Here is a 22121-nt window from a genome sequence, read left to right as displayed (position 1 = left end):
GTACTCCAGGCTTTTGAATGGTACTAGTGCTTTCTCTGCCAGTGCTTGCTCAATGCCTTAGTGAAAGGAGTGTCCTCGGGGCCCTCCTGGTGGACTTAAAGTAGCTGATAGGGTCAGCGTCAAGTCCTACATAATGACTGGGTGTGTTGGGGCGCCTGTAATCCTAGCTACTCTGGAAGCTGAGATGAGAGGACAAACTGAGGCCAGGAGTTTCAGACCAGCCTGGGCAACATAGTGAGACCCTGTCTCAAAAAAATTAAAATTAAAATTAAAAAAGAAAGATGTTACCCCATGATATTTTTTAAAACCACACATAGTAAATCCATCCCAACATTTCTATTTCCTTAAAACTTTGAATTCCTCCCCTAACAGTATCTTAGGGAAATTCTGGCATCTCAACTTCAATGAACGTAGACCACCACTAAGTCCAAGTTTCAGTTAATCAATCCAGGAAACCATTAGAATCACTTGCAAATGCTGGGATAACATATTAAATCTAGACTCTCCAGAAAATGCATGAATGTCCATAAATTTAACCCAGCCTAACATGGTTTGTTCTTCTTGGTCTGGCATGTTCATATTTCATTGCCACACATACTCCCCCAGGTCTCTGTCAATATACATCAACAAAGCATTTTTATTCTTTGGTGTCATAGACTCTCTTCTGGGTCAGACTCTGAACTTGCTCTCCTGGGGTATGTGTGGGTCTGGAAGCAGTGAAGAGTGCTGGAGTTGGCCTTGAGATGAGGCACCCCCTTGCAAGGAAACTGTCTTGGATCAGGTCATTACAAGTCTTCAAGCAAAAGAATGATCTTCTCAGAAGAGGGGGAGGGCTGCTTCCACTGTTAACGAGGGCCCGGTTTGATTTGGAGGTTCAAGGTTGGCAGATTCATCTGAGTTCACCCACAGGGGTCCAGACTGTATCTGAATAATGGAATGGAGCCCATGAGCCTGCCATTGCTACTGCATGACTGGGGGCACTGCTGTCGCTACTGAAGCTCATGGAACTTCACCACTGCTGCTGAAAGAAAACCTGGAAACCCCTACTCCTGTTGATTGCTAAAATGCTTTTCATATTGTTAGAGCCCAGGACCATCTACAGTCACCTTCAGTCACCCACTGCCACTGTCAGAGCCCATTTCTAGAATCAGAGAAAAGATTTAAAATGTCCTTGTTTCCTCCACCTCCCAGTCTCCACCAGTGTCTTCCACTGGCAGAGCCCAAAGGAAAGCAGGATGAGAAATGCACAAGGTAGGCTTCCCATCCTGGGGATACAGAGGAGCATGCGGAGGGGATGGGTGGAGGTCAGAGACAATGGACATCACCCAGGACACTAACCTTGCTGAACTTCAGGTCCCTCACCTCTTGTTAAATACAAGATATTGTATTTAATCTTTTAAATACAAGGTTAAAAATTCATCCCCTACTTACCTCAGCAGATTAGGTTGAGGAATGAAGATAATGATTCTGCCATTACTTTATAAATTAATCAAGTGCTATACATTTGCAATGGAATGTTACTATTCCAGTTATTATTACAGTTGCATGGATTATTAATATTGTTGTTGTAAAAGGTACTGGGACTGCCACCCTTGTTTCCCCAGTGACTGGGAGGACTGGCTGTTAATGGCTCACAGCTGAGTCCCTCTTGGGACACTGCTTCAGCTGAAGGGAGCTGTCTCATTCAAGGTTACTCCACTTCCCTAAGGGTAGCTCACATCCAACGACTGGTAGGTGCAGAGATAGAAAGGTCTGACCCTTCTTACTTCAATTTAGGACATCTCTGAAGGGCCATCCCAGACCCACAACTCTCCACAGGATCGGCTAAGGTTCTGGAACAACTGAGTCATAGTTCAACTTCTCTCTCTGCCCTTCCCTGCGTGTCTCACTCCCTTGCAGGTGACGTTTCCAAGAGCACTTCCCAATAAACCTTCTAAATGTAAATCTCATCTCAGAGTCTGTTTCTGAGGAAACCATCCTAAAGCGATTATCGTGGTGCTTTCAAGCACCGTCACAAACATTTGACCCTGAAGACCACCCTAAGGTGTGGAAAGGGCGCAGAGTGTTACACATACTCCTCGTTCAGATGAAGAAGTTGAGGCTCAGAGAGATTAAATAGCTCACCCAAGGTTGCTCACAAAGTCAGGGTAGAATCAGATCTGAGTACAGCTCTCTTGACTCTCTGACAGGTGTTTTGACCATTTCACTTCCAGGGAGAAAGCAGAGATGCCTATTTGGGGGGAGGTCAAGGATTAGAGCTGGGAGGATGCTTCGAGTCAGCCTCTTCTGTCTGCTGGAGCAGAAGCAGATTAGCCTTGCCCTGGGCTTGGGATCCCTAGCAGGAGGACGAGGAGGAGAATCCATTCACAAACACTCCTGAAGCACCTACCCTGGGCCAGAGTCATTAAATAGGACCCAGTCCCCAACCCCAGGGAGCCTCCAGCTTTGGGGCTGAAGAAGAGAGCAATATTGAAGGTAAGAGGAACTCTGGAAGCAGGATGGAAAGCAATTTTGGCCAGAACAATAAGTGAAATACTGATCAGCAGGAAGAGGGGGAGGTTGGTTTGGTCCTGCTGAGATTTGGAGATGACTGCCCACAGCAAAGACAAAGAAACTCCCATCTCGGTTTGGAGACAGGGAGGGTCTTCAGTTGTTAGAAGAGCTGGCAACTCTTCCTAGAACCTGTGGAAAGACTGTTGCCCAACTGAGTTTTCTCCATTAAATAGCCAATACACTGTAGCTTTTCTAAGGATATCTGCATGAAGAGAAAGAGCAACGTATCACTTCTGCTCACATTCCAATGGTAAGAATGGAGGGCCTCACTCAGCTGCAAAGGAGGCTGGGAAACGTATTCTCTGACTGGGTAGTCTATTGCTAAGGAAAAAGAGAACAGATTTTCGTGGACAGCTAGCAGCCTCTAGCATAAGGAATAACTGTGAATGAGAAGAAGATCAGGTAGACTGCTGGAGAAAATGGTAGACTCTGGCTGGGTGTGGTGGCTCACGCCTGTAATCCCAACACTTTTGGAAGCCAAGGTGGGTGGATCATCTGAGGTCAGGAGTTTGAGACCAAGCTGGCCAACATAGTAAAACCCTGTCTCTATTAAAAATACAAAAGTTAGCCAGGCATGGTGGTGCGTGCCTGTAATCCCAGCTACTGGGGGAGGCTGAGGCAGGAGAATTGCTTGAACCGGGAGGCGGAGGTTGCAGTGAGCCAAGATTGCGCCAGTGCACTCCAGCCTGGGCAACAAGAGCGAGATTCCATCTAAAAGAGAGAGAAAGAGAGAAAGAGAGAGAGAGAGAGAGAAAGAGAGAAAGAGAAAGCAAGAAAGAAAGAGAGAGAGAGAGAGAAAGAAAGAAAGAAAGAAAGAAAGAAAGAAAGAAAGAAAGAAAGAAAGAAAGAAAGAAAGAAGAAGGAAGGGAGAAAGGAAGGAACAGAGAGAGACAGAAGGGAGGGAGGAAGGAAGGAAGGAGGGAAGGGGGAGGAAGGAAGGAAGGAAGGAAGGAGGGAGGGAGGGAGGGAGGGAGGAAAGAAGGAGAGAAAGAAAGAGAAAGAGAGAGAGAGAAATAAAAAGAGAGAAAGAAAGAGAAGAGAAGAAAGAAAGAAAGAAAGAAAGAAAGAAAGAAAGAAAGAAAGAAAGAAAGAAAGAAAGAAAGAAAGAAAGAAAGAAAGAGAAAGAAAGAAAGAGAAAGAGAGAAAGAAAGAAAATGGCAGACTCAATATGGGCTGGAAGACATTAGAAACCCCTCACCCACCTGTTCTACATATGGGACACCAAGGCCCTGCATGGGGTGATGTCTGGTTTGGTCAGGATCTCACTGTAAGAGGGATAGAGCTCCAGGAGTCCTTTCCCTGGTCCCATTATTTTTATTTTTATTTTTGAGAGACAGAGTCTCACTCTGTTGTTGCCCAGGCTAGAGTGCAGTGGTGAGATCATAGCTCACTGCAGCCTCAAACTCATGGGCTCAAGTGATCCTCCCACCTCAGCCTCCTGAGTTGCTGGAACTACAGGCGTGCACCACCATGCGTGGCTCCTGGTCCCATTCTGTCTCTCAGAACATCATGGAGAAAATCGAGTGGGAGACAGGAAATGTCAATACACAGGCATTTACTCAGAAATCTGTCAGCTGCCTAGTTTTCTATGAGTTGCCATCAGGTGCTTCAGAAATGAAGAGGATGGGGGATATCAGAGTTCAGTAGTCACGAAGATGGACAACACTGCCAGGACTGTGGTAGCAGGTGTCCCCAAAGTTTAGACTGTTAAGAAAGGTCTCTCTGTCATTACAGGATTCCTGCTGGGGAGGGCAGTAGGGGCTTCTAAACGGCATATTTTCTTTAGCTCGTTGGTTCCTCACTGCCAAAGTCACAGACTCAATTGCCCAGATCACATCAGCCTATCTCCAAAGACCTGTTTGGTTCCTTTCTAGCAACCTACATTACCCAAAGGCCTTAGTTTTCTCATCTCTGAAATGGAGCTGATGATAATAGCTTCCATTCATTGACTACTAACTATGCACTCTGAAATTTACATTAAAAAACTCTGTCAAAAAGAAAAAAGAAAAAAAGACAATTAAAGCCTAGTGCAGCAGAAAGTATTGTCCTCACTTCGTAGTTGAGTAACCAGCTCAGAAAAACTAAGTGATTTGCCCAAGATCACACAGCTGAGGAGCTGACTGGCAGAACTGGAAGGTGGTCCACTTGGCTCCAGGTCGAGTGCTTCTAATAACTTCAGATGAGAGTCCACTTATGTCCCCATCCATTCACTCCACATCACTCCCAGCAGCACAGCGGGTGCCTGACAGATGGAGCATGATCAGGAAATGCAAGCAGAAGGCAGGAAAGGCGGAGAGGAGTGGAGGGTGGGAAATTAGCAACAGCAGCTTGTTAGGGCAGGGCCCCAGTAACTTTTTCTTTCTTTCTTTTTTTTTTTTTTTTTTGAGATGGAGTCTCACTCTATCGCCCAGGCTACAGTGCAGTGGCGCCATCTCAGGCCACTGTAACCTTCACCTCCAGGGTTCAAGCGATTCTCCTGCCTCAGCCTCCTGAGTAGCCGGGATTACAAGCATGTGCCACTGTGCCTGGCTAATTTTTGTATTTTCAGTAGAGACGGGGTTTCACCATGTTGGCCAGGCTGGTCTTGAACTCATGACCTCAAGTGATCTACCCACCTCGGCCCCCCAAAGTGCTGGGATTACAGGTGTGAGCCACTGCACTCAGCCCCCAATATCTTTAGAAATTAAGAGACTAACTAGAGGTGGCTCCCAGGCTCCCACTCACCTACCTCCTAGGCACTCCCACACCCCAGATGCACATGCCCTGGGCAGCCACACCCTGACAGAGAAGACATGGCAAGTGGCGGGGCTCAGTGAGAAGGTCCCCAGCCTGGTCCCCAAAACTAACCAGCCCAGGAACCAATGCCAGGCAGCTCTTAGCTCACCTTTGGGCAGATAGCACCTCAAACAAGATGGGGACCTACTTAAGCCGAAAGGACACCACAGACACAATGTGCTCTTTCCTTTTACAGCTCTCCTGAAAAACAGTTCTTACTCTCCCTCATCCCCTAGTGAACCCCAAGACCAGACTGCAGAGTCTCAGAAACTCCATTCCCATGCTGGAGCACTGGAACCTGGCCATTCACTGACTACACTTTTTTCTTTTTTTGAGACAGGGTCTCGCTCTGTCACCCAGGCTGGAGTGCAGTGGCGCTGTCTTGGCTCCTTGCAACCTCCACTCCCTGGGCTCAAGCCATCTTCCCACCGCGGTCTCCCAAGTTAACTGGAACCACAGGTGCATACCACCATGTCTGGCTAAATTTTTTTGTATTTTTAGTAGAGACAGGGTTTTGCCATGTTGCTCAGGTTGGTCTCAAACTCCTGAGCTCAAGCGATACACCCTCCTTGGCCTCCCAAAGTGCTGGGATTACAGGCATGAGCCACTGAGCCGACCCTGACAGTACATTTTGACTACCCATGAGTCTTTAAAATTTAAAAGTCATATGCATGGGTTTTTCCCCCCTGATTTTAAAGTAAGTTATGGTTCTGGTGGCACATCAGAGACTTACTGAGCACTTGAAAGACATTTATCTAGTACCTCCCATGCGTTAGTTCCTGTTCTTTTTATTTTATTTTTTTATTTATTTATTGAGAACCAAGTCTCACCCTGTTGCCCAGGCTGGAGTGCAGTGGTGCAATCTCGGCTCACTGTAACCTCTGCCTCCTGGGTTCAAGTGATTCTCGTCCCTCAGCCTCCTGAGTAGCTGGGACTAAAGGCACCCACCACCACGCCCAGCTATTTTTTTTTTTTTTTTCATTTTTAGTAAAAATGGGGTTTCCCCCATGTTGGCCAGGCTGGTCTCGAACTCCTGACCTCAAATGATCCACCCACCTTGGCCTCCAAAAGTGCTGGGATTACAGGCGTGAGCCACCATGCCTGGCCTCACTAGTTCCTGTTCTGAGTAAAGTGTTAATTCATTTAGTTCTCACAACCCTTTAAGTTCTAACACCCATTTTACAGATGAGGAAACTGTGGCCCAGAGAGGTCAAGGAACTTGTTAAGAAACAGCCAGAGTGTGGCAGAGTCAGGATTTAAACGAACGCAGTCCATGTTAATCTCACCATTCCTCTGCTTGTCTAAATGCTTTATATAAACCATCTCTGCCTGAGCTGGTAACAGTGTCAGGGTAGATTAGGGAAACACCTGCTTTTGACCCTCAGCCCACTTTGGGGTCTCTCCTTTCACTGTCTATGCCCAGTTAGACTGTAGACCTGCTGAGGGCAGGTCTGTATTTCTCTGAGTTAATGGTGTATCCCCTGTGCCTAGCACTGAGCCTGGTACACCTGGTGCTCCTCAGCTGTCGGGGCAGTGAAAACTGAGTAAGTTAAGGCACATTAACCCCACCACATGCTTCAGAAACTGACGCTCAGAGACACTGACTTGGTCGAGGACACACGGCTGTGAGTTCTAGTCAATATGAGCCCAGGGCTTTCTGCCTCCAGGTTCTACACTAGACATATACCACTTACCTTTTTTTTTTTTTTTTTTTTTTTTTGAGACAGAGTCTCGCCCTGTCGCCCAGGCTAGAGTGCAGTGGCCGGATCTCAGCTCACTGCAAGCTCCGCCTCCCGAGTTTACACCATTCTCCTGCCTCAGCCTCCCGAGTAGCTGGGACTAGAGGCGTCCGCCACCTTGCCTGGCTAGTTTTTTGTATCTTTTAGTAGAGACGGGGTTTCACCGTGTTAGCCAGGATGGTCTCGATCTCCTGACCTCGTGATCCACCCGTCTCGGCCTCCCAAAGTGCTGGGACTACAGGCTTGAGCCACCGTGCCCGGCCACCACTTACTCTTTTTATTCCTCTTCACCTTCCTTGTGATGGTAAGATCACTTATTCTTTGCAGTGACTGCATTTATCACTAAAATGGAGTTGCTATAATTTATCTAACTGATTGGCATTTAGGTTCTTGATAATCTTTCACTCTTACAGCCAGCTGTAATAAAACCTTTGTCCTTAGCTTTGCTCACTTCTTGAAGCATTTCTAAAGCCCACATCCCTAGATTGAAATCACTGGGTCTACATATTTTAAGTGTGTTTTGTTTTATTTTGTTTTTTGAGAAGGAGTCTCACTCTATCGCCCAGGCTGGAGTGCAGTGGCACGATCTCGGCTCATTGCAACCTCTGCCTCCCGGGTTAAAGCAATTCTCCTGCCTCTACCTCCCAAGTAGCTGGGATTACAGACGCGCGCCACCACGCCCGGATATTTTTTGTATTTTTAGTAGAGACGAAGTTTCACCATACTGGCCAGGCTGGTCTCAAACTCCTGTCCTCAAGCGATCCACTGGCCTTGATCTCCCAAAGTGCTGGGATTACAGATGTGAGGCACCGCACCCAGCCTACTACTAGGTCGCCATCTAAACAGGTGGAACCAACTTACCTCCCCTTTTAAAGTATGAGAATACTTGTTTTCTGTACTCTGTGTGTGTTCAACTTTAAAATTCCCCAGAGACTGTATTCAAGGTTTCTGGGACAGTTTCTAAAGGTGTTTAAACTGTAAAGAGTTTCTCCTAACAGAACCTACCTTCTTGACAGTTATCAAAAATATTTTTATTTTGGAGACTTTTTAAAAGACCTGGCCAGTCACGGTAGCTCACCCCTGTAATCCCAGCACTTTGGGAGGATGAGGCGGGTGGATCACCTGAGGTCAGGAGTTCGAGACCAGCCTGGCCAATATGGTAAAACTCCGTCTCTACTACAAATACAAAAATTAGCCGGACATGGTGGTGCATGCCTGTAATCCCAGCTACTCGGGAGGCTGAGGCACGAGCATTCCTTGAAGCCAGAAGGCGGAGGTTGCAGTGAGCCGAGATGGCACCACTGCACTCCAGCCTGGGTAAGACAAGACTCTGTCTCAAATAAATAAATAAATAAATAAATAAATATCACAAATAAATAAATATTACAAATAAATAAATATTACAAATAAATAAATAAATAAATATTACAAATAAATAAATAAATAAGACCTCTGCAGTTTATTCCTCTGGGAACTAGGTCCAGCTCCCCATGTCCAGTAAACCTATGTGAACACGCGCAACCAGGCCTGAAGTACATTTGTATGTTGATGTAGAGAAAAAGGAGGCAGGGCTGCAACAAAGTGCACCCAGAGGTCTGCTCCCCCATCACTCACCAGGAAACCAGCTGCCACATCAGCTGTGAGTGGGAGTTTCTTTTCATGTTGTTTCCAAAAATAAAAGCCATAGTCAGCTTGGGAAGAACTTTTCATCAAGCAGAACAGAGAAACAGAGTAGAAAAGATTCGAAGACTTGGTGAGATTATACAGTCCACCCCCATCGTTTATTATAGGAGGAAATTGAAACCCAGAGACATTGAGTGACTAGTTCAAGGTCACACAAATGAGTGGAAAAACCAGCAGCAGAACCCAGTTCAAACCCAGCTCAAAGTCAGGTGCTCTAACTTCCAGCTGAGCATCTTAGTCCATTTTGTGCTGCTATAGCAGAAGACCATAGACTGGGTGACTTATAAAGAACAGTGACTTATTTCTTACTGTTCTGGAGGCTGGGAAGTCCAAGATCAAAGGGCTGGCATCTGGCTAGGGCCTTCTTGCTACATCATCCCATAGTGGAAGACAAAAGGGTTAAAGATTTTGGGGGCTGGGGGGACAAACTCATCCTTTATAAGGATGCTCCTCTCATGGTAACAAACCCACTCTCCAAGTAATGGCATCAATCCATTCATGAGGCCAGAGGCCTCATAACCTGATTATCTCTTAATGGTCCCACCTCTCAATGCTGTTACATTGGGGATTAAGTTTCCAAGACATGAACTTTGGAAAACACATTCAAACCACAGCACTGAGTGCTCTTTATGTTATAGCAGGGAGTATCTATGATCTCCACTCACAGTCCTTTAAGGCTGCCTTTCTTCCAATCTCAGCTGCTTTTAAAAATGACAGGAAAGTGAGGCTTCTTGAAAATGGATATCTGCATAAAAATCATGGTAACATATCTATGTGCCTTTGTGTGTGCTGTCCCCACTGCCGTGGATTCCTTTTTCTGCCTAACTGTTAGAACTCCTCCTCATCCATCAAAACCCAAAGAATTGCAGCCTTCTGTGAAAATATTCCCTGACTCTCCAGGGCCTCTGGTTGTTCCCTGCTCTATGTTCTTGGCCCTGACCCTGCCCCGACACTCAGAACACTTTACGGCGGGACTGGTTCTTCTCCACGAGAGGGAAAACTCTTCCAAGGCAGAGATGGACCAAATTCAACTTTGCAACCCCAGCACACAGCTTAAGCTACAAAAGGATGGACTTTGAACCATAACCTCCATGAGGAGGGGAGTTTATCATTCCACCCCAGCTCCCAGCTCACAGTGGGAGCCCAAGGAGGGTGTGTTGCTGCCGAAGGAATCTGCACAGGGAAGTTCTGCAACGGGAGGAGATTCTAATCCTGGAGCCACGGAGCTTTCGACAGACACTTCCTGGACGTGCCAAGCAGGTCAGGCTGACAAACGAGTGGGCACTAAAAGGCACAAGAAGCTCTCACATGTGAACAGGCCTCCAGGGCTACAAAGCACTTGCTCAGGTGACCTCATCTGAGTAAACTTTGAAAGTGCTCTTCAGTGTTGCTTCTGTGAGGCCTACTTCACCTTTTACCAAGAGGACTGCTCCCAAGTCTGGCTGATCCTGGCCTCAGGACTGTAAGACACGAAAGTGGCACAGAGGGAAGGAGTAAGTCAAGCTAAGAAATACATGACTGAACACGCTTTTTTTTTTTTTTTTTGAGACGGAGTCTCGCTCAGTTGCCCAGGCTGGAGTGCAGTGGTGCGATCTCGGCTCACTGCAAGCTCCACCTCCCGGGTTCACGCCATTCTCCTGCCTCAGCCTCCCGAGCAGCTGGGACTACAGGCACCTGCCGCCACACCCGGCTAATTTTTTGCATTTTTAGTAGAGACGGGGTTTCACCGTGTTACCAGGATGGTCTTGATCTCCTGACCTCGTGATCCGCCCGCCTCGGCCTCCCAAAGTGCTGGGATTACAGGCGTGAGCCACCGCGCCTGGCCTGAACACGCACTTATGTTACAAGACCTGGGGGAAAAACAGGAGCAACTCTAGCCATAAAATAACCTGCACATGACAAGTTAAATTGAGAAAGAATTACCTATTTTCACCAAGTGGGCTGAGGTTTACTGGGCTCTGTACTTCCTTAAGAGTATTAGAAAAGAACACACAAAACGCTGAAATGTGGGATTTCATTATCTCAGTTTACTTTCATTTGCTTGTTTACACACACGATCTGTGTGTATATAACAGTGGCAAAAGTCATTCTCTAAATACAGTCTGGTACCCAGACTATGACAGATGCACGTGGAAAATGAGGCGTCAGTGAATTAATCTCAACATACAGAGGCAAAATAAGCGTGGCAGTATTCTATGATCACAGATGTCCCCAGAGCCTGGGGGTGACAGACACTTTTCAACACAATACAGTTTAAACAAAAGACCCAGACTCCAAATGGCACCCAAAATATATTCGTTTCTCTGCTTCTCTAAAGGAGTGAGAAAGTTCTAAAGGCTTACTCAAGAACAAGGAGGCAGGGAGATTATGGCCTGCTAGGCACAGACGCTGCGCACTTTACATGCCCCGTTTCCCTTCATCGTCTCCACCTGACAATGGAAACAAGGTTTGCCACGATCACACAGCTATCAGGAATACTGCCAAGATATGAACCCACATCTCATGTTTGCTTGAGCCCAAATCATTTCACTTATGTCAGGCTGTCTCACATAGGAACAGAAAGCATGCTCCCAAGGAAAAGGCAAGGGGGCTAAGCATGGACAAGTGGAAGCCTCATCGATACAGAAGGCTCTGCAATGGACACTTTCCACATAGAATTAATTTAGTGCTGAGCCTGAATCAGACCCACGTGGGATAAATATCTGGAGATTTAAGTGTCACAAATGAATTTCTGGGGTCACCCTGTGCCTGTTCCCTTTTAGTGCTGAACACAACACTTAGGAGAGGCTTTTCTTTTTTTTTTTTTTTTTTTTGAGATGGAGTCTCACTCTGTCACTCAGGCTGGAGTGCAGTGGTGTGATCCTAGCTCACTGCAACCTCTGCCTCCTGGGTTCAAGCAATACTCCTGCCCCAGCCTCCCGAGTAGCTGGGATTACAGGCGTGTACCACCACACCTGACTAATTTTTGTATTTTTAGTCGAGACAGGGTTTCACCATGTTGGCCAGGCTGGCCTGGCCTCAAGTGATCCGCCCATCTCGACCTCCCAAAGTGCTGGGATGACAGGTGTGAGCCACCGTGACCGGCCTAGGAGAGCTTTCAATCCCTTCAACAAGCCCCTGCCATCTACTCCACGGCCACTCCCACCACTGGCTTATGGGTGTACAAAACAAGGGTCACATCTTGCCAACGCCTCCAAAGCACCATGGTGCCACCTCCCATAGCTCATCACCTGTGTTTCTGCTCCTTTTGGGTACAACAAATCATGACTCATTGTGACTGATAAAGTTAACCTGCAACCTGATGGGATATGAAATATTTAAAATATATCTTTATAGTAAAAGATTTTACGCCGAAGATTCACCCTCAACCACCTAAGCGTGTGTGAAGCCAGTCAGGTGTAGTGCTTCTCAGTTAATGCTACTATTAGGCTTGACTGGAGAGAGGGGCATCAAGGCGGCTTTAAGGGTGATTACCCCAACAGCAAGGGGCTCAGTTTGAAAGGCTTAAGGAGACAGTCTGGGAGAGAAGAGGGGACATCTTATCACAGGGCGTGGAACTGTGCCTTTGTGGATGGAGATGACAGGATTTCTAACCCTTCCCAGCATTGTCACAGCAAAGGCCACAGAATGACAAAGCTGGAAACTGAAAAGTGCTGCAAAGGGGAGAGAAAAAGGAAACTGATTTCAAGACCAGTTCAACAGGCCCAAGCATGGTTTGGTTTAATTCAGTTGGTGATGCAGGTAACAGGAGGGAGGAGCCACAGCCATGCCACCCTTTAATAAGGGTGATTTTGCAAACAGGTTGGCTTTCTGCCATCAGAGGGAGGCATTTTACTTCACTTCTGAATTATCATAATCTTGTCCAAAAGGAACAGATGCCCTGGGCCACAGCAGAGTGATCAATGCACTCAGCACACGACCCTGAAGCACACTGTTCAGCCTATACCACTGATACACGGTCAGGGAAGTTTCGGTGAAAGAACGCATTCTGCAAAATTACTCTGATTCACCTTACAATTCATCAGGTTGCTACTAAAATGCCTGCTTTCTGGTTTGATTATCTTATTTATTTACAGAAACGGGGTTCTCACTATGTTGCCCAGGCTGGTCTCAAACTCCTGGGCTCCAGTAATCCTTCTACCTCAGCCTCCCAAAGTGCCAGGATTCCAGGTGTAAGCCAGTACACCTGGCCCAGGTTTCATTGCTAACAGAGAAAACAGCCCCATGAGGTGGAATTTAAGATCATAATCCCAGAGTTTAGTTTATAACAAGCACATTAGTGTTCTAAACCAACCAACCAACCAACCAACAAACCCTCAAAACAACCTACATGTGCCAGAGTGTAGCACTGGTGTTGTGAGTTATTTTCAGGAGTTTTATCAACAAAGAACAAATGCCATAGTTCTTATCAAAAACTGTAAAAGGTTCACTCAAAATAAAACAGAAAAAAAGTAATCTTATTGCTCCAAAAAACCAGCATATAGTAATTGAAACATGGACAGAAAATGATCATAACCCACTACGTACAAATCATCCAATACTTGGTCAGAGAGGCACTGCATCTAAAAGGGCCTGTTTTGGTGGCTAATCACAAGTCATAAACATTTCATGGATGAAACAAATATTACAACCAGAGAGTGTCCTTCAGGCACCAGGGTGTTGTTACAAAGAATGCTGCCTGAGCTGGGCGCAGTGGCTCACGCCTGTAATCCCAGCACTTTGGGAGGCCGAGGCGGGCAGATGACCTGAGGTCAGGAGTTCGAGACCAGCCTGACCAACATGGAGAAACCCTGTCTCTACTAAAAATACAAAAATTATCCGGACATGGTGGCGCATGCCTGTAATCCCAGCTACTCAGGAGGCTGAGGCAGGAGAATCGTTTGAACCTGGGATGCAGAGGTTGCGGTGAGCCGAGATCGCGCCATTGCACTCTAGCCTAGGCAACAAGAGCGAAACTCCATCTCAAAAAAAAAGAAAAAAAAAAGAACCCTGCCTGAAACAGATGCCTATGCAAAATTGACCAGTGGGAAACACTGTTTTGTTTTGTTTTTTCTTTTTTGAGATGGAGTCTTGCTCTGTCACCCAGGCTGGAATGCAGTGGTGCAATCTCAGCTCACTGTAACCTCAATCTCCTAGGTCCAAGCAATTCTCCTATCTCAGCCTCCTGAGTAGCTGGGACTACCAGCGCCTGCCACCACACCCAGCTAATTTTTGTATTTTTAGAAGAGATGAGGTTCGCCATGTTGGCCAGGCTGGTCTCAAACTCCTGATCTCAGGTGATCCACCTGCCTCAGCCTCCCAAAGTGCAGGGATTACAGGTGTGAGCCACCATGTGGAAAATACTGTTAAGTAACAGCAGTAAGAGCCATGAAAATCTAAAGACTACCAGAACCAGGGAGAAGGCAGCAAAGGAGTCCCAAGGCTCTGGGCTCCCCTTGAGTCACACCATAGAGGTTTTCCTGATTCTGCCATTTTGCTGAGCCTTAGCTCCCCACTCCAAGGACAAAAGGAGTGTTCCAGATAAAGAGGGTTACCAGGGACAAAAAGTGCCTAACTGGGAATGGTGGTGCTTGCAACACTGGTGACGTTGCCAAGAATAGTCTGAGGACTAAACTCACTCCCCAGACTTCAGCACTACCCACCAAAACTGCCTGGTAACACTTTCCCTCTGAAGTAGGATCAATAATTTAGCCAAATAACTAAGCAAAATATATATTTGAAAAATCGATTAGCCATTGTCCTTCTGTTCCCACCCTGTTACTCTTTTATTTCTTGTAACTATCTTGCTTCAAATTCAAACTACAGCTCTGGGGAGGAAGTCCTGGGGAAAAGGCTTTTGGATACCAAAACCCGTATGTCCCGTACCAGCCCAGCAAACCGAACAAGGTGCCAAACACCTTCTGGGACAAGTTGTGGAAATAAACAGCTGTGCACAGAAACATCAACACCCAGATGAAAGTCAGAATGCCCAGGGCCACAACCAAGGTGGTGATGGCAGTGTGGAGGCAGTGGCTTCGGTCCGTCTTCACCTCATGCAGCACGGACATCTCTTCAACAATCATGAGGGCGCAGAAGGTCAGCAGGAAGGAGTGACCTGAGATGTCAAAGCCATGCCAAAAGCCCCCTTCCTGGTGGCACTGCTGCTTGCTCTGGTGTTCCTTTCTGACCCCCTCCAGGGCCGGGGACTGGTAGCAGCTGCCCGTGTAGTGTTCGATGTTGGAGAAGATGGAGGTGCAGATGTACCAGATGGCCGTGCCCACAAGCAGGGTGCTCAGCCGCCGCAGGACCAGGCCAGCCTTGCCGGTCAGATGGTAGTTGGTGAGGGCAATGAAAGGCAGGAGGAGACAGAACGTCCAGGCCCAGGCCATTTTGACAAAATACCTGACAGAGGAGGAAAGTGGAAGTGAAGAGAGGGAACACGGCGGAGAGGACACCATGTCAGGACTCAGGTCTCTAGACTGCCAGGGGAGGGAAGATGAGAAAACCGATCAAAGCTATAGATCATAGCAACTATCATGCTTTAAGTACTTACCATATACTTCACTTACTAAGAACTTCATTTATTTATTTATTTATTTATTTATTTATTGAGACAGAGTCTCGCTCTGTCACTCTGGCTGGAGTGCAGTGGCGCAATCTCGGCCCACTGCAACCTCTGCCTCCCAGGTTCAAGTAATCCTCCTGCCTCAGCCTCCCAAGTAGCTGGGATTACAGATGCGTATCACCCCGCCTGGCTAATTTTTGTATTTTTAGTAGAGATGGGGTTTCACCATGTTGGCCAGGCTGATCTCGAACTCCTGGCCTCAAATGATCCGGCCACCTTGGCCTCCCAAAGTGCTGGGATTACAGACATGAGCCACCGCGCCCAACCCTCCCCTCCTCCCCTACCCTACCCCTGTGTAAGTACTTTAAATGTATTAACCAGGTAATCCATTCACAACTCTGTGAGTTAAGTACTGTTATTATCTGCCTTTAACAGAGAAGAAAACTGAGACAGAGGGAAGTGCTCCACCCAAAGTGGAGGCCAGAAGTGGAAGAGCTGGATTCAAATCCAGGATCTGCGGTGTCAAGCACTATGTTATTTACTTAGGAAAATAATAAAAATATATAATAATAATTGAGCATCTAATGCCAGGAGCTTTCACACACATTCACTTTCCCGTAGAGCACTCACATTTACCCTGGAAGGAAGGTGCCATTGTTCCATTTTATAGACAAGAAATCCAAGGCTCAGGAAAGTTTAGTACCTTGCCAGGGTCACACTCACAGAACCAGCATGCACAGATTAAACCACAGTTTGGACAGCCCCCAAGCTCATGCTCTTTCTCCCATACCATATGTGGTTTTTTATTTTTTATTTCTATTTTTTAAACAGGGTCTCACTCTGTCGCCCAGGCTTGCATGCAGTGGTACAATCACACCTCACTGTAGCCTCAAACTCCTGGGCCCAAGCAATCCTCCTGCCTCGGCCTCACAAATAGCTGGGACTACAGGTGTGTGCCAACGGCCTGGCTAATTTTTTTTTAATTATTATTTTTGTGGAGCTGGGGCCTTGCTATGTTGCCCACACTGGTCTTGAACTCTAGGCCTCAAGCAATTATCCTGCCTCAACCTCCCAAAGTGCTGAGATTACAGGTATGAGCCACTACACCCAGCCTGGTTCTTTCCTAATGGCAGAAACAGTCTTAAAACAATGAGCTTTACTTTAAGCCAAATACACAGGTTCAGATCTTGACACTTATTTATTATATCTCCTACCTCTCCAACCCGTAGTTTCTTCAGCTATTAAACAGAGCTGGGAGGAACAAATGATTTTTAAGATCCCTTCTATATCCCAGGATTCACTAGTTCCCCCTCATTAATCAGCATAGAGGCTTGGAACAAAACTCCAGGATCCATGACTACCTCCAAACAACAGCGGTGTGTTGTCAGCCAGGCCACTTGGCTTCCAGCTCACCTAGGCCAGAGGAAGCAGCAGCTGCGTTGTCCGCCTCCCAGTGCTCACAAAGGGCGGCTGACCTAAACCCAGGACAGAGACTTGCGGCCACTACCACTCTCCTGCTCTATTCTTAGCCCAGCCTCTCAGGGTGGGTGAGGAAGGAAGGTGGGCCAAGGACAGAAGGACTCTTTTCTAGGTTCCAATGGCTTCTCAGGCACCACCCCCGGGCCTGTCACTAAAATCTTCACTGGGACTGATAAGGAAGATCTTGCCAGAGCCAAGACCCGTCAGGCATTTGAGGAAGCTGCCTGTGAAAGGAACCAGGGTTTTAAGCAGATAACCAAAGTTGGGCTGACTTTCAGGACACGCCGGAGACACTTACTCTGGAAAACACTTAGGTTCACATCAAGGGAGCAGTTTTATCTTTCAGAGTTTCCCTTTATGACTGCAACAGAGTTTTTGTGCAATAAATTTTCTAACTGGGAGTTGTGAAAAAAGCAAGCAAGCAAGCAAGCAAAGAAGTGGATGGGTGAAGTTAAGGAGATGTCTCAAAGCGCCCAGCTGGGATTGCTTTTCTGGACCACTGCCATGCATTCTGAGTGGCTGAGATGATCCAAGGAAATCCAGGGGAAAGGGCACAGACTAGGGGGTTCCACTCCTCTGTGAGTATCTCGGAGTGGGGGCTCTGCCTGTCACAGGCTGGGGCGAGGCTCTTCCACCGGTCGTAATGGGATTCTGCCACACGCTGGGGGGATCTGATCTGACGCAGGGTGGGGTCTGTGCAGGGTGTGACACAGGCAGGCAGGACAGAGGTGAGGTGGCATCTCCCAAACAGGGCAGGGATCAGCTCCTAACTCCAAAGGGAGGCGGGGGAGTGTCGACATGGGCTGGTTCATCTCCACCCCATTCCATATCCCTACAAACAGAGACACACACGACCCCGCTCGTCACCACCTGCCCAGTCAAGCTCAGGCTGCCCAAAGTGGGTCTGCAAACACGGACTGCTAGTGACACCAGCTACCCCGGGGCCTCCCAGGCGTGACACGCGTACAGATGCTGCTGTCACGGCTAGGAGGAGGACCTCCCTCCAATTACTCGTCCACCACGGCAGGTAGCACCGGCTTCTCTGGGCGAGGCGACAGCGGGCCGGCTTTGGCGGGGACAGCAGAGGATCGGGGTGCACTCACACGTTGAGGACGTTGCGCTTGTTGCTGAGGTAGCTCTCGGGCAGCGGGGACAACTCCTTGAGGAGGGAGCCCGCCAGCATGGAGGCCACCAGGGCCCAGGGCAAGTAGCGCCGAACGGCCGCCCGCACCAGCGTCCCCCGCAGCAACCACTCGCAGCGCTCCAGATGCTCCATGCCCGATCTCGTCGGCCACCGTCCTCCGCTCCGTGCCCTCTCGGCCACCGTATCGCCCTTCGCCCGGACCTGCGCCTCCACCTTCCTTCGAGCGCAAGCGCACCGCCCGCGAGTCCCACCCCTTGAGGCGTGTTTGGGCTTCGGAGCCCACGCGCCCCCCCTGGTGGCCGCTGCTGCCTCAGGCCCGTGTTGGTCCCCGAACTCCTCGCTCCTCTCCTCTGCGCTCTCCCGGCGGCTCCCAGTCCCCGAGCCTCCGCGTCTTACTCTTGTCTGGGAAAAAGCGCTTGTGAAAGTATTTGCTGGAGGCTGGAGGAGGATAAATGTAGCCCTGGAGAATTGGAGCAGTAGTCACAGCATCATTGGTCTTTCTTGGAGCCTCGGAGACACCTCTGCGGTCTTAGCCTTAGTTTTCTCATCTGTAAAATGCCGGAGACAAGAGATCAACCTTTCCCCAAAGCTAGTTTATGAACTCAGGGGTTCATTACGTTGGTACAGGTAGAGGCACATGAGATGAAGTTTCCTTAGGAATAATTATTGTATTTATTTATTTATTTATTTATTTATTTATTTATTGTTTAGTTAATTAGAGGGGGGGGTACCTCTCTGTTGCCCAGGCTGGAGTGCAATGGCACCATCACAGCTCACTGCAACCTCAAATTTCTGGGCTCAAGCAATCCTCCCACCTCAGCCTCCCGAGTAGCTGGGACCACAGGCGGGCACCACCACACCTGGCTAATTTTTTTTTTTTTTTTTTTTTTTTCAGTAGAGACAGGGTTTTGCTTCGTTGTCCAGGCTTGTCTCAAACTCCTGGGCTCAAGCGATCCTTCTGCCTCGGCTTCCTAAAATGCTGCAGTTACAAGTGTGAGCCACCACGCTCTGCAATTATTAAATTTATTGATTTATTTATTGATTTATTTTGAGACATAGTCTCGCTCTGTTGCCCAGGCTGGGATGCAGTGGCACGATCTCATCTCACTGCAGGTCTCTGCCTCCCGGTTCAAGCGATTCTCCTGCCTCAGCCTCCTGAGTAGCTGGGATTACAGGCATGCGCCACCACGCCCGGCTAAATTTTTTTTCTTTTTAGTAGAGATGGAGTTTCACCATGTTGGCCAGGCTGACCAACCCCTGACCTCAAGTGATCTGACCTCTCCAAATCCTGACCTCAAGTGATCTGCCAGCCTTGGCCTCCCAAAGTGCTGAGATTACAGGCGTGAGCCACCTCGCCTGGTGCAATTGTTACATTTAAAGTTTATATTTCTAAATTTATTTTCACCTGGGCAATACAGTGAGACTCGGTATCTACAAAAATTAATTTTAAAAACTAGCTGACGTGGTAGCTCAGGCCTGTGGTCCTAGCTACTCAGGAGTCTGAGGTGGGAGGATTGCTTGAGCCCAGGAATTTGAGGATGCAGTGAGCTGCGATGGTGCCATTGCACTCCAGCCTAGGCCACACAGCAAGACCCTGTCTCAAAAACCATACAAAGAAACACAAAACAGCTATCTATGCATGTTGAATGAAAATGCTGGATGCTGGGGGTTAAGGGAGGTCACACGAAGGTGTTGGAGACTCAGTCACTCAGTTTATCACAAAGCTAACCCCTCACCCCTAGTTAGGGCTGGGTGTCTATTTCAGTTTCCCAACCTTGGACTCATTCCTTTACCCCAATGTTACTTTCCTGTGGCAGCTCTAATAAATTACTATAAACTCAGTTTATTTTTATTCCTTTTTTTCTTTAGTTTTAAATAGAGATGGGGTCTCACTATGTTTCCCAGGCTGATCTGGAACTCCTGGGCTCCAGTGATCCTCCTGCCTCAGCCTCCCAAAGTGCTAGGATTACAGGCGTGAGCCACCATGCCCAACCCTAAACTCAGTTTTAAACAACAGAAATTTATTCCAAAGTCACAAACTCAGCCAATACACACATATAGAGTCATATCAAGAGATGGGCATTTTAGGCCAGGCGTGGTGGCTCACGCCTGTAATCCTAGCACTTTGGGAGGCCGAGATATTTCGATCTTGGTTCACTGCAACCTCGGCCTCCTGGGTTCAAGCAATTCTCCTGCCTCACCCTCCCAAGCAGCTGGGACTACAGGCATGTGCCACCACACCTGGCTAATTTTTTGTATTTTTAGTAGAAACAGGGTTTCCCCATGTTGATCGGGCTGGTCTTGAACTTCTGGCCTCAAGTGATCTTCCTGCCTGTACCTCCCAAAGTGCTGGGATTACAGGTATGAGCCACTACACCTGGCCCAAAGAAAACATTTGTATCAAAATATTCATCTGACTGGCTGCCCAAAATAATTTCATGTTTCTATACCAAGGACAGCTGCCACACTGGGAAATGTTAGCCTGATTTATGCCTACAATGGACTAATGTTTATAGTCTCATGCAGAGAATCAACAAATTAAAGAAAATAATAATTCCTTAAAACCATCTTGGCCGGGCGCGATGGCTCACGCCTGTAATCCCAGCACTTTGGGAGGCCGAGGCGGGCGGATCACGAGGTCAGGAGATCGAGACCATCCTGGCTAACACGGTGAAACCCCGTCTCTACTGAAAATACAAAAAATTAGCCGGGCGAGATGGCGGACGCCTGTAGTTCCAGCTACTCGGGAGGCTGAGGCAGGAGAATGGCGAGAACCTGGGAGGCGGAGCTTGCAGGGAGCCAAGATCGTGCCACTGCGCTCCAGCCTGGGCGACAGAGCAAGACTCCGTCTCAAAAAAAAAAAAAAAAAAAAAAAAACCATCTTAAGATGACCTTCATATCTGTAAATTGCATTTATCTGATTAGAGTTCTTATATAGCAAGATGTTTCCAGGCCTTCAAAATGTTTGGTTTAAAAAATAAAATACAGTGATAATTATACCAATTTGGCATTTCATGATTGGGAATAAAAACTACACAGCCAGAAAGGTGTTATTTGTGAAGGCAGCTTGTAAATAGTATTTGATACCATCTCTGTCTCCTTCAGTTTGTCAGGTGCTCAATTACTGTGGCTTTCCTTAGCAAACAGCATAAGAATTTAGAGCAGGGAGGCTGGGTTTGAGTGCCGGTTCTCCTCCTTTTTAGCTGTGTGGTTACCCCAGAGAAAATCCACATACATCCCCCAACCCAAGAAGGAGGGAAAGACTGCTCGGTGAATACAAACACTAAATATCACCCCGAGGGACTGTCCAAAGGGTGCCTTCTGAAAGGTTCAGGATTTGTGTTTTCGAGAAAGGAAATGGGTTTGTTTCATTTGAAACTGCAGTTTCATTCCTAGAGGGTCCTTCTTTCTTTCTTTCTTTCCTTCTTCCTTCCTTCCTTCCTTCCTTCCTTCCTTCCTTCCTTCTTTCCTCCCTCCCTCCCTCCTTCCTTCCCTCCCTCCCTCCCTTCCTTCCTTTTTCTTTCTTTCCTTCCTCCCTCCCTCCCTCCTTCCCTCCCTCCCTCCCTTCCTTCCTTTTTCTTTCTTTCCTTCTTTCTTTCTCTTTCTTTTTCCTTCCTTCCTTCCTTCCTTCCTTCCTTCCTTCCTTCCTTCTTTCTTTCCCCTTTTTTTTTTCTTGTTGTTGGGTTTTTTTGTTTTTTCGAGACAGGATCTTGCTCTGCACTCCCAGGCTGGAGTACAGTGGTGCGATCATAGCTCACTGTAGCCTTGAACTCCTGGCCTCAAGCAATCCTCCTGCCTCAGCATCCCAAGTGCTGGGATTACAGGCATGAGCCACACGCTTGGCCACCATGGCTGAAGATTTTTGAAGACTGGGTTAAATTCAGCCAGAAAAAATTGTTGCAGGTCTCTAGAGAAGTTTTTGTATTAAAAAAAAAAATTGAACCAATATTGGGAAATACGTATTTATGTTGTGAGTGCAATGATGGGCTATAGCCAACCGATACCAGCCTGCAAGAGCTGATGATTAAATTTTCAGAACTTTTGCGGGCTGATTGTCAAACACAGCCGTATTAAGAACTGCATTATAGGGCCTGGGCCTGTTGGCTCACCCCTCTAATCCCAGCACTTTGGGAGGCCAAGACGGGTGAATCGCTTGAGCCCAGGAGTTCCACACCAGCCTGGGTAACACAGGGAGATCCCATCT

General features: G+C 47.6%; 1 protein-coding gene across 1 annotated transcript; it reads right to left on the bottom strand.

Annotated features, from left to right (window-relative positions):
* Positions 1 to 10757: 10757 nt before the first annotated feature.
* FITM2 (fat storage inducing transmembrane protein 2) lies at positions 10758 to 18148 on the bottom strand. The gene is made up of 2 exons (XM_008016738.3): positions 17877 to 18148; positions 10758 to 15131 (listed from the first exon to the last, which is right to left on the bottom strand). The coding sequence occupies exons 1-2, from the start codon at positions 18047 to 18049 to the stop codon at positions 14516 to 14518; spliced, it is 789 nt and encodes a 262-aa protein (XP_008014929.1). The 5' UTR covers positions 18050 to 18148; the 3' UTR covers positions 10758 to 14515.
* Positions 18149 to 22121: the final 3973 nt, after the last annotated feature.

The sequence above is a fragment of the Chlorocebus sabaeus genome, chromosome 2 (assembly GCF_047675955.1).
Source record: "Chlorocebus sabaeus isolate Y175 chromosome 2, mChlSab1.0.hap1, whole genome shotgun sequence".
NCBI lineage: Eukaryota > Metazoa > Chordata > Mammalia > Primates > Cercopithecidae > Chlorocebus > Chlorocebus sabaeus.
This window is presented reverse-complemented; position numbering and strand designations above follow the sequence as displayed.